The 13,694-nt window shown below is 32.1% G+C and overlaps 1 protein-coding gene across 1 annotated transcript; it reads right to left on the bottom strand.

Annotated features, from left to right (window-relative positions):
* Positions 1-1,180: 1,180 nt before the first annotated feature.
* On the bottom strand, positions 1,181-11,850 carry LOC128180330 (techylectin-5B-like). Its single transcript, XM_052848361.1, has 11 exons — positions 11,716-11,850; positions 11,396-11,539; positions 10,649-10,794; positions 10,165-10,261; positions 9,085-9,249; positions 8,873-8,995; positions 5,451-5,594; positions 4,550-4,695; positions 3,578-3,674; positions 1,513-1,677; positions 1,181-1,419 (listed from the first exon to the last, which is right to left on the bottom strand). Exons 1-11 carry the CDS (start codon positions 11,804-11,806, stop codon positions 1,181-1,183), a joined length of 1,557 nt encoding a protein of 518 aa, XP_052704321.1. The 5' UTR covers positions 11,807-11,850.
* Between the last annotated feature and the right edge of the window lie 1,844 nt (positions 11,851-13,694).

Consider the following 13,694-nt stretch of genomic DNA (forward strand, 5'->3'; position numbering starts at 1 on the left):
GTTTCATGTTTATGTACAAAAGCCTTATGTCAAAACTGACAGAAAACTAAAGTGTTTGGTTTATCAACTTTAATACCTTTTTATGCATTGTATTATTAAATATAAACAAGTTGATACATCTCAAGCTTAAGTAGCTAAGATAATACAACACAGTTCTATGTTTCGCCTTTAATTGTTATAGAACACGTGAAATTAAAAGTCTATTTTGAAGCAATATGAGGCGAAAATAATAAGAAATAGCTATCAATTACACTGGTTTATAGCAATAGTGTCTTCAAAATGACAAATATCAGTAGCAATTTTTCTCTTCGCCCAAGCGTTGGTGTTTGAGCTCACTTGGTATTTATTTAAAAAAGTCTTTGAAGGAGCAAAGAGGTCAGATCTCCTTATAGTAATGTTCCGAATAGGAATCAAATGCAAATGATGTCCATTTTTAGTTTTCACATATAAATGATTGTGAAGTACCAGTGTTTGATTTTTGCTACGGAACCCAACAGAAATGACACGTAGAGTTGAAGAGGATTAGAGAAGACATCTATGCAACACGCTCAAGAATAATCCTGTTATGAGTTCCAAAAATATTTGAATGGTTTCCTTTATTCTGAATCATTGTTTTGGAAAACAAAGATATAGATATAAAGGAACTAAGTAAAGAGCTGGAACTGGAATATTTTGTCAAGAATTTTTGTGAAACACCATCTTACCCAAATACAACTGTTTATTGATCTTGTCTGAGTTAATGATAGTTTCGATTGCTGTCATATTTTTAGATTTTCTCACGAGATATTATTTAAATTTTGCTGTTGTCCACTTCGGGGTTAGCTTGTGTGTATGAGTCTACGTGGAATCCGTCTTCTCATGGGACTTACTAGTAAATAGCGAATTTTATTATTTTTTGCTTTTATCCTAATACCACAATGATAGTAAACAACAATGTTCTCTACTGTTTGTAGGGTTTTTATTCGACATTCGTGTAATAGAGGTTTGGTTTTTTTTAGAAATTATCACGTGTCAGTGTGAACAAATATCACAAGTGACGAGTCTAACGGAGATAATCAACAACTGTAGATATTCAAATACATAAGACTTAATGCCACAATGCATAATAATTTTTTGGCGACAAAATAACACGAAAACGTACATTTATTATGCAGTGCGCTTTTACTTTTCAAATAATACATCATACGCTGGTTCGAATCATCATTCTTGCGCCCTTCAAAGAAACCGTCACGTGATACCAAATGACGCCGTTCCATGTCTTAACAGCAGATTTATGATAAAGACCGTTAAGATTATTGTTAAAACAGTCAAAAAACCACCCTCCTGCTTGATGCTCTACAGCACAACTTTTATCCCAAGTGTCATTGTCCTGATCTTTCGTGGAAAATTTCATTCCATTATGGTAAGAGAGGCTATTACCTACAATAAAGTAATTTTAAAATTCACACAATTTTAATACATATTAAATTTTCATTTATTTACGATCTTTAAAAGAATGATTAGACCTCTCACCGGCATTTCCACTGTATCCTCCAACAGTTAACTTGTATTTTTCAGACTCACTCCCAACAGAAAATTTCGAATACTTGGCGTAAGGTTTTTCACCAGAGAACCTTTGGAGGTCCACACGTAACTCGTTTTTGGTCTTGGAAGTAAGCAAGTGTATATCTTCATTTCCTTGAAAACGTAAATATTTTTCGTTAAACATGTACTAACATTCATGCTCGAGTCTTTGAAATTTTATAATTAATGTTTGAGATTGAATTTGTATAATTCCTAATAGATGATACACCATTGACAGAAGACAAAAATTCCCCTACCTATTGAAATTGAAATGGAAAAAAGAAAAACACATTCATATATTTGTTTTGCAAAAGTGCCCAACTCGAACAGTTTTTTCAGTTATTCAAATTGGATAAAGAACATATTGTTGTTCAAGGTTTCTGGCAATTAGGTTGAAAAAAATTATCACAGCATTACAAAAATCTTTAAACTATTGTCTTAGATATCTACAAAAATAAATGATATCTGTAGGCGGCTGAAAGGGCATAAAATTCTGCAAAAATGAACAAAAAAAATACATATGTATTATGGAATATGAAATTATTGTTAACGTATTTTGATGTTATAATTTTGGTCGGGCGTGATCACATCAAATAAAGCCCGAATAGCTTTGCGCTACTAATAGATTTGATCAAGCCAATATCATAATTATCACCTCATTATATTTAATAATGATTCTTTACAACTTATATTGTTTTCATTTTTAGCGATTGTACGATTACTTTCAATAATTGTATTGACTTTTTCAATATTTTCATTTTGTATAATCATGCAAACCTTGCGCCTAAACAGTACGTCATTTGCGTCATAAATAAACTGTATTATCACAGACTAAGACTGAAAAATGTAAATATTTAAGCACTGACTGCTTATTTTTGGATGTCGTCGGTTTTGTAACACCCAAAGCCGTGCAGACAAATCGTATATTGCGCGTTGGCGCGGTATGATTAATTATCTGTACCGCCTTGGTTCTTATTGGTATTTGTGTATCGCCGCTTTAAAGCCTTTATATACTATCTTAGTCAAAGATATGCATCACATAGCCATTTAACATGTCATTTAGTTCGTTTCAGCGATTAAAAATATAGTGCCTGAAACTTTGTAGAGGAAAATCTTTTTTATTAAGGTCAGACGCGACCTATCTTACATTTTTTCCTATCTACACAATATGAAGATTTCCACTTAGTAATTTTATAATTATATTTTTATGTTATATGATTCTTTTTTCATATAGACATGACGTTTTTAATTCAAAATGTATAGTATGGCTTTATTTATAAGCATTCAATTGCATTTTGCATGCCATTTTAAGGAAATTTCGTAATATTCTATCTCCGAAAAAAGCCTAGTATTGTACCCTGAATTTTTGGGAATTAACAGGTATAAATGTTAATAAATAAGGAATAAATTATCAATGAAAATTGTATAAAATTGAGGAACGTCTCGTGTGTGCTTAACGAGTAGATTTGATTTAATGATTATTTTTATATAAGTACATATCAAATTGGATATGAGAGATTAACCGTTTCATTTAATCTTACAATAATAAATACACTCAAAACGGTGATGACTTTAATATTTTTATATTAATTTTAACGCCCAAAGAGGATTTTGGTTAGTAAATAATTGAAAATAATAAACTAATTGCTAGTATTTCTTTAAAAAATATTTTATTCAATATGATATATTAAATGGGATTAGGCAGCAGGCACAGCCTATTTTAGCCCTCTCCCTAATTGCTAGTATGAAAAAGACTAGAGGAACAATATCTATAATAAAATCCATTAACTAAAAAGAATATTTAAATTAAAGATATTTTATTGAATAAATTCAATAGGACTGAACAATTACAACAGGCATAGCCTGTGTATATTAATTATTATTAAACGTAATAATAATCAAATGTACAATCAATTAGAATAAATAATAAAGCTTTTTACCTTGAGAAATTAATTATATATTTTCTTATTTCTGTATATTTTACGTTCCTTGTCAATTATTTATTTATTCTTACCTAGCCAGTATTCACCATCTGCTTTTCCAAATCCCTCCTTGTAGGTCTGCCAGGAACGGTAAAAATCAACAGAGCCATCCATCCTATTTAGAATTACCTACAAACGAAAGGTTTTAAATGTTGAACATTTCTCCAAAATTATAAAAGTAGTTAAAGAAATTGATAAACCGTTACACTTCGAACTGGGAATTTGTCAATTAAATCTATTTTTTGAATTAACATTTCACATGGAATTTAAGTTTTATGATGTGACATACGGTCAGGAACCTTTGTGCAAAAGCACGAATTAACCACAGAAGCCATGTCATTGAAGCAGAATCTCAAAAACTAAGGTCAATAAGTTTCTGTGTGGAGAATATTGAATACCACGACCTTCATTTCTTACTCCCTCCCTATCTTATATCTAGAAATTAAATGTTCGACGACAGAATGCGGTGCAAGGCAACAGACATGTATCACTTTATCACAGAATGTTTATTCTATGTTTAATTATAAATTATTTATTCGATTATGTTGAGGACTTTTTAGATGATTACAGTTTCTTCCATTGATTTCAAATAAGCAAAGTCAGATTTTATTAATCGGTTATTATATTTAGCAACAAGACCTCATCAAGAAACGCATTCTTCTTTTCTTAATCATAAAAAAGAGGATAAACAATTTCAAACTGAAAGTAATTATACATGTACTTGTTGCTTTAGAGGGCTTGATGGTCATTGCCACTATTAGACCATATTAATCTCTTTAGAAATACACGTAGCTTTCTATAAAGATATAAGAAATATTCAAACTAAAAAGGTAAAGTATTAGGATATTTACATGACTTAATCAAAGTTTATTACAACATGTTCAAAATATAATATTTCTTTTTTTAAATGTAGAGTTGATGTCTTTTGTTTTTGTTGATGTCTTTTGTTTTTGACCATCCAGCCTACAGTACTTAACTAATTTTAACATAGAGTAAAGACTCACAGTCCACCCTCCGCCGTCTGTGGTCATGTCACAGTACACCAATTTCTTGGTCTTCATATCCGGGTATATCGTGTACACACCGTCTCTTCCTTTTGTGTTGGGTATCGTTTTTAGAATGGATGCGCAGTCCTTTTGTTTTTTTAACCCTGTAAGATTCAGTAGATTAATATTGATATCCGCGTTAAGGAAGCTTTTTGGTAAATAAATTAATCATCAGATCTCCTTAAAATGTTAAGATAGGATTTCTTTACCTATAAAGTATTATTAATTGAAGAAAAATTGCATAAATCTTGACTTTTTTTGATATTTCCCTATATTTTTATATAGAGCTCTTATTCTAAAGGAGATAAAAACAGTCTAAAATTGGTCACGACCATTGAGCCTTCTTAATTAATACTATTATATGTAGTATATTATCATTAAAAATAATTACAGTAAACTTTCATATTCATGTACTCTCTCTTTTTTAAAGGATGTTAATTTCTAATAGGACTCTATATAATGGTTGGTCCTTGCTGTTTAAGCTACATGTACATTGCGATTTTATACAATTATTGTTTTAGCGAGACCATCCTTGTATATTTTGTTGGCAAATTTTAAGAAGACAACAATATTAACCTAAAAAAAAGCAACATTTCAGTCAGTAGATCCAAGTTATACAGTTTTTTTTTCTAAAACAGGTAAAGTGTTTAAGTACTGTAGCAACCATTCATGTCACCTATACTTGATTATTTCCGTTCTGCTGACATTTTAGTGGTCAATCTATTGAATTATGGCCTGGCACACCATGAAATATAAACTTTGTTACTTCGATTTACTTTTAACCAATATGATTTTTTGGTAAAATCATAAGTGGTAAAACAAGTAAAGTTTTGCTGGCCAAGATAGAAAGAGCACTGACTGAGAATCTTGTTGAGGTGTTTCCCGGTCAGTCTGTAGTGAGAGGTGAGGGTCACGTCCACAGTGACGGGAGATTCCACTTTGAAGGAAGAGTTCAAGTGTTTCCAGGTCCATGAACTTTTCATTAAAAGAGATTCTACACTGTCTGCGAAAGTGGAAAATATTATATTGATTAACTGAGTATACCATCAGCAATTATCAAAATTTTTAGTTCAAGACATGCATTTATTTAAAACTTATTGAAGCAATCGAGTAAAAAGCAATAATCTAGAAATACCAAAGAAACATTTTTACTGAATTTTACTCTTTATATCAAAAAACATTATCCATACCTTTAATTTTTAAATGAGGTTCAACAGCAATTACAATAACAAAATAATCTACCAATCCAAAAATAAAGAAAATGTTTCCAAAAAGCCCCATGATGGCGTTGTAACTTTCAATGGATGGACATTTCTAATTGTTTTTATATACATATACATATAAAGGGTGTATCCCCTGAATATTAAAATGAAATAGGATATACTTCTTTCGTGACAATGTAAAATCGATCTTTGTCCAGTGTATGGTTACAGAGACAATCATATTGTCATCCATCTAAATATAATTTGTGTAGTCGTCATCAAATTCAAGTTCACACAGAAGAATCAATATGATTTTATCTGTACTATACTTCAAATACGAAAAAAGTCTCTTCATTATTAAAATTAAGTACTTTACTTAATTTATGAATTTGTTGTTCTTCTAAATATACAATGTTCAGTAAAACTAGAAAAGCTTATTGTATATAGAAAAAACAGAAACAAATCTAATACAATCTCAGGAATATAAGATTTTGAAAATGACTTATTTAAAATTGTCATCAGTTACAGTGTAAATACGTATTAATATTTCAATATGTATTTACACTGTAACTACAATGTTACTACCCTGTTGTATCTAAATTTGTTGGTTATCTGTATGAATTACAAATTGAAAAATTTCCACAGAAGTTTATTCGAATAATATAAAAATAAAAATTGTATAACAATTATGTCAAATATACACATAAAAGAGGACGGTCTGCACATCTGTTCACATATGTGGTATGGATAAAATGAATGTGTCAGTGTATTTAAAATCATAGGTTAATTTAAATATACTCTAATTATAATGTTAATATATACATGTATATTCAAGTAAATTTTTAATTAGCTTCATTTTCTTTACATTCGATGAAATTGCGTACTGAAAAGTAGCTAGTATACATGTATACATGTTTTATAAATATTTAATTGTATAAAGTCATGTGACACTAAGCAGGCAAAACGTGTTTACTTAAGGTTGATGAGCGGCCATCTATATTTGAGAATAAAAATGTAAACATTTCTTGAACTGGCTTGTTTCTGCCTAATATTGACTAAAACTGTTGTCAAAAGAGAAAAAATGCAATAAATATGACATTTTACATGTTGTTTTGTATGTAAATTATGCATAAAAGAGCAGAACAATGTCAACAAACTGTATCATAGGGGAAATGGTTAATTTCTACACAAGTTTATACAAGTGAACTCTAAAAACAAAACGAGTTGAAATTTAATATAAGAATCCATCTTTTGAAATTGGAAAGATGTGCAATTACAAAATTTAAAAAGAAGATTTTTGAAATTGTATTTGCATGTTTGACTTCTAATCACAAGATGTTTTAAGAAAATAATAATATATTTTTGGGTTGTTATCCCTCGCTCAACTCTTTGTGGAGGGTATAAAACATCGCTAAGTAAGTCTACCTGGATTTTAAAGTGTTTCGTGTTTCATGTACAAAAGCACAATGACAAGACTGAAAGAAAACGTAAGTGTTTTATTTATCAACGTTCGCATCTTTTTAAGCATAGAATTAAATCTAACCTTGTCCATTTCCAAAAATTTCATTAAATATTAAGAAGTTGATGAATCTCAAATATATTCAAACTTAAGTAGTTGATACAACATAGTTTTATGTTTCGCCGTTGTTGTAGAAAACGTGAAATTTAAAGTTTATTATGGGAAAAGATGGAAAACTTGTTTTCATGCATATTGAAAAAACATTCGAAGAAATTCCACTTGTCGCAAAGAGGCGCAGCGACTGGCAAGTGTTATTGTTACCATTGCACTTCTTATAAATCCAAAGCAATTTGGGGCAAAATTAATCAGATTTACCAATAAAATACACTGATTTATTGCAATAGTTTCTTCAAAATGACAAGCATCACTGACGTTTTCAATGCATCTGTCCAATGTTTTTCTTCGACCATGCGTTTGTGTTTGAGCTCGCTTCACTATGTATTCCCTAAAAAAAATATTTGAGGGAGCGAAGAGGTCAAGTTTCCTGGCAGTATAATGTTTGGAATAGAAATCATATGCTTCAGCCTGGGAAATGATGTACTATTAATTAGAACGATTTTCATTTTGTTTTTATATACAAAAGGTTGTGAAGTTAATTAACCAATGTTTGATTCTTCTCCTCCATCCAAAAATTGACGCAAATGAATTGAGGGGGTTTGAAAAAAGCAGCAGTAATACGACACACTCAAGAATGTTCTTGTTATGAGTTCGTATGATATTTGGATGGTTTTCTTTATTCTAAATCATTATTTTTGGAAAACAAAGATGCTGTCGGAGTACAACCCAGAGAGAAGCAAGAACTTGACTCTTTCACCAACCATTTCCGATACTCATCGCCATACCCTAATAGAACTATTCATTAAGCTTGTTCGAGTTAATGGAGGTTTCGATTTTTGTAATTTTTATAGATATTTGAATTTTGGTTGCTGTCCACTTCAGGATTGGCCTATGGATATGAATGTACATGGAGTTCGTCTGATCATGGAACTTAATAAAAGAATATTAAATATCTTGCATTTAACTCATTATCACAAGTTGGCAAACAACAGTTTTTTCTACTGTTTTTAGGGTTTCTGTTTGACGTTTGTGAAAAGAATGATTTTTGAACTGAAATTTCCACGTGTAAGTGTGAAGAAATAAGACAAGTGACGTATCTTGGTTAGACGTTCACCATTATTTATTTCAGCATAATCAAAGATATAGGACTTAAAGTCGCCACTGTTGGGTGATAATTAACACAGAAAAGGTACTGAAATAGGGATGCGTTTTCGAATTACAGTCTTTCATGTAACAGCAGAAGACTCACAGTTATTGATGGGTGTGGTTTAATTCTGTACTTTATTTCAGGTTACAAGTAACGAATCTTATTTTTTATAACAACAATGAAAATGCTTGACATGTCATTCAGATTGCATTGTATTTGAACAGCACATCATATTTTGGATCTAATCATCATCCTTGCGTTCTTCATAGAAACCCCGCCCTTGTCAAAATGATACCACACAATACCCTTCCATGTCCATTTTACGGCAGATTTCTGATACAGGCCATTTAGATTACTCCTTGAACAAGCTCCAAACCACCATGCTCCTTGATGCACAACAGCACAACTTTTAACCATAGCGTCATTGTCCTGATCTTTCGTGGAAAATTTCAGTCCATTATTGTCAGAGAGGCTATCTCCTACAATGAAATTAAAATGAATTCAGACTATTCTAAAACTTATTGAAATATTTTCTTTTCCCGATCGTTCAAATGATTTGTTATCTCACCAGCGTTTCCGCTGTATCCTGCGATAGCTATCTTGTATTTTTCAGACTCACTTCCTATAGAAAAATTGGAGTACTTGGCGTAAGCCTTTTCACCGGAGAACTTTTGAAGATCTATTCGTAGCTCGTTTTTGGTCCTAGTAGTAAGCAAGTGAATATCTTCATTTCCTGGAAAACGTCATTAATTATTTGTTATCCCAACATTCATGTGTGAAATTCATGACAAGAATCGAATTTTAAAAATTCATAAATGATGACCACATGGACGTATTCTTTTTTTTTTAATTTAGAACAACAAAAATCACGTTTGTTTACGTTTAAGTACATGTAACACAATCATGGGCACAAAACGTACATGAAAAATACATCAAAACGCATATCGTTAAGCGAGGATATTCTATATGACCTCCATCGCAACGAAGTTGAAAAGAAGTTGAAAAAGAATATTAATCATAGCAACAGAAAAATCTCTCAGCTCTTGTTTTGAATATCTAAAAACTTTGAGACGTCTTGTGTTTCGATAAGTAGTTGGAAGCAATGAACTCCTAATTGCTAGTATAGTCAAAGTACTGATAGTACTGAAAAGCGCTAACCTAGCTTCTGTTTGTAAAAGATATATGTATATAACATTTTATTTTCTGTATACGCAATATATTTCCTCATCACTGCGTGGCAGCCCCTGCAATGATGTATGTAAGCCCTGTACATCAAATTCACAGTAGCCCGTACTAGCCCGTGCAGCTCCTGAAACTGGTTCCCTCACCAGTTTAAATGATGTAAACTTCTGCTCATAGGGGGCGGTTATTCCTTGCACCGGAAGTAGAAGTCTAACGACAATAAAGCGCTGAGCTATGCTTAGCGCTTTAAAAAGGACTAAATTCCATACTACATCTGATTTCTAGTATCAAGTTTTTATATTAAAAAATCAACAATTGGAATATGAATTTATCGCGCTTGTCAATTTTTTAGTAAAATAATTAAGCCTTTCACCATGAAAATTTTATAGAAATTCATACTTTCTTATTCCTGTCAATTGTACCTCTCAAAATGACATCAATATATTTAATCTTTTTTTTTTCTTACCTAACCAGTATTCACCATCTGCTTTCCCAAACCCCTCCTTGTAGGTCTGCCAGGAACGGTAAAAATCAACAGAGCCATCCATCCTATTTAGAATTACCTACAAACGAAAGTTTTAAGTTTAGCACCATTCTTCAATCATGAAGTTCACAAATTTGGCAGTGGGCTTCATGGACATCATAATCTTCATTTAGCTTTTTCCTGCATGTGTGGGAGTACAGATGAAAATTTTTGAAAAATCGGCATTTTTGCATATTTGACTCCATCCATGAAGCCCCGGAATGGCATGGTATTTATTTCTCAATTTAGATTCCACTTATCATAGAAATGCTTGAGACCAAAATGCGTGGTAACAATTGGCCATGTACATAAGTTTACTAGAAAATGTAAAATTGTTAACGCACGAAGGAGACGCACGACGACGGACGAAGACCAATAGATAGAGGTCACCTTGCTTTACAAGTCCTAATACTAAGTAGAGACTCACGGTCCACCCTCCGCCGTCCGTGGTCATGTCACAGTACACCAACTTCCTGGTCTTCATATCCGGGTATATCGTGTACACACCGTCTCTTTCTTTTGTGTTGGGTATTGCTTTGAGAATGGAGGCACAGTCCGTTTGCGTTTGTAGCTCTGTAAGATTGAATATAATAATATTGATATCGACGTAAATGTTAGTAGGTGTAGCTTCATATAATCACAATTATAAACAGTGAACTTTCAAATTCATAAATTCTCTTACTTCCAATAGGACTCCTTCAAACGGTTAGTACTTGCCATATAAGCGATATGTATGTACATTGTAATTTTGTAAGATATTGTTTTGGCGATAACATACATGCATGCTTGATTTTTTGGACCTGAAGAGAGCAATGTTTACAAAGGAATATTGCAACATTTCTAACAAATCATTTGGTCAAAACCCAAGTCGACATGCGTACAACTGTTCTGTTACACCCTTTACATCAGATACAAGTATTATAATAATGTTCAAGTATTAACAAGCCATTTATGTCATCGTCGTGTTATTTTCCTTCCGCCAAGATCGGACGAATACTAATAAACTGTGCATAGTATTCCAAAATAATTTATGCTGACACACCATTCAAAATCGACTTTTTAGTCCGGTTTAATTAACAATAATTTCATTTTACATTGGTATGAAATATTTACAGGAATATTGTAAGGGAATAACGAGTGAATTTTTCCTGGACAAGATAGAGAGTGTACTTACTGAAAAACTTGTTCAGGTGTTTTCCTGTCAGTTTATAGTGAGAAGTGAGGGCCACATCCACAGTGATAGGGGAATCCACTTTGATGGATGTGTTCATATGTTTCCAGTTCCATGGGGTCAACTTAAGCAGAGATTCCACATCGCCTGTACAAAGACAAAAAATACTGATTGTTTAGTTAGTTTTGAGAACATGTAAATAACGTTTTAGAGGCAATTTATTAAAAGAGAAAAATCTCAAAAATACCAGGTAAAAGATTAATAATAACATGTACTAGAATTCATATCTTTATGTTCAGAAATGTTTACATATCTTCATATACCTTTGATTTTAGAATGAGGCTCAACTGCAATCACTAGAACAAAACAATCGACCAAACCAAAAACAAAGAACATACTCGCAAAACAACCCATGATGGCGTCGTTACTTTCAATGGATAAAGTATGTCTGATTGCTTTTATATATACATATACCCAGTACAAATACATGTACATTTGTAACATGTAAATATTGCCTGACTATTAAAATGAAATAGAATATGTTTTACGTGACGACAAAATAATTTGTGTAGCTTAGTCTGGTGTATAGATACAGAGATAGCCATGTTGCCATATGCATCCGTCCTAGTCCTTCTGCATTGTTCTTGTCATTATTATCAAGTACCCGCAAAATAAGAATCAATGCAATACATAAATCATTTTCTAAGTACCATTCTTGTAAAAAACATTTTAATTATATCTGTATAAAGTTTTCCTTTTCGAATTGAATGCGAAATTCTCTCAGTGAAAGTCTTATTCCATTGTGTCATTGATTAAAAAAATATAATGACGTCATATATATAGCTTGATCAGAAGAATCCTGTGGATGAAGATGAGGAGATCAAATTTTGGAAATTGGTATATGACTATCTTTATTTGTCCTACTTGAGCCAGACTTGAAAAGAAGCCACGTTGAGTGGTTCAGATGGTGCATCTGTTTCATGATTTGAAGGCAGGTTTAAAGGGTTAATACAGTCTCATTTCCAACTCAGGCACGTAGCATCGGGGGAGGAGGTGGGGGCCTGCCCCTCTCCCACATATTGTACAGAAAACAGACATCAAAAAGTAACAAATAAAATTCATTTTTGAAAACTGTCTCAGTCTGTCACTTTTTGTGAGCATATTAACATAACTAGCTGCAGGCCTGCAGCTAGTAAAAAATTGAAGTGAATATCGGAAAAAAATAACAGTGAAATCGAAGTTATGGTAGGTATACGCACCCGGCCCAGAAATTTGCCCCCCCCCCCCCCCCAAACACACTTGTAAAAACAATGTTACGTGCTTGAACTAATAAGAGCTATAATCACAATCGATCAATAAACGAATCTGTTAGAAGAGAAAATACTTGCTGTTAATATACATGTGTAATTTTTACAACTTTGTTTGTCCTTTGGGGTGAAAAGACATACTGGATCTACACTATTATGACGAATGCTGGAGAAAACGTACCCAGGAGAAAACGTACCCAGGAGAAAACGTACCCAATTTATAGGGTACGTTTTCTCCAGGAGAAAACGTACCCTATGAAAATAATAAATAACGGTTTTCATGGATATTCTTAAATGAAACAAAATAAAATATACAATGAACATTTGTAGCATTTGTTGCTGTTGTTTTTAAATGCATAGTCACGTACTTAAATTATTAAGACAATAATTTGTAACATATACATACACGAACATGGCCTGAGCAGTTTAATTAGTCGACAATTAATACACCATAAACGATACCGTTAAATAATTAGTTTTTATTGCAATCTCATTTGGAGAACTTAATGATGAGTATCTCAAAAAGTCGATATCGCATTATTTTATTTTTTTTTACATTATTTTTTTTAAATTTATCTATAAAACAAAGTTGCTTAATAAAACCAAGTCCACATGGAAACTACTACGAAATGTAACATTGAACAGTCAATTTGCTTCTGACGCCACTGACATGCTGCTCAGGTATTTAATTGATTATCACTATATAGTCACGTGGTCACTTGGAGGGAAGTAGTGAATTTTTTCCGCTCGGGAACTTTCTGTGAATTTTGTTGAATTTAATGGTTGTTTTTAGCGAAAAAACAGCCGGAAACATAGTTTCACAACTAAGGTATTTGTTACTGATAGTTTTGTAGCAATTAATTATTTAAACCGTGTACTTTGAAAGTGTTTTCTATTTTGGCCATTGAGTCAGTGATTAGTTCTCAGTTCTCAACACGGAGTCGCTAACAATGGCACAAAACTCGATGAGTGAAACCTCGGAAATATTACACGAA

This window comes from Crassostrea angulata, chromosome 4 (genome assembly GCF_025612915.1).
Source record: "Crassostrea angulata isolate pt1a10 chromosome 4, ASM2561291v2, whole genome shotgun sequence".
In the NCBI taxonomy this organism is placed as follows: domain Eukaryota; kingdom Metazoa; phylum Mollusca; class Bivalvia; order Ostreida; family Ostreidae; genus Magallana; species Magallana angulata.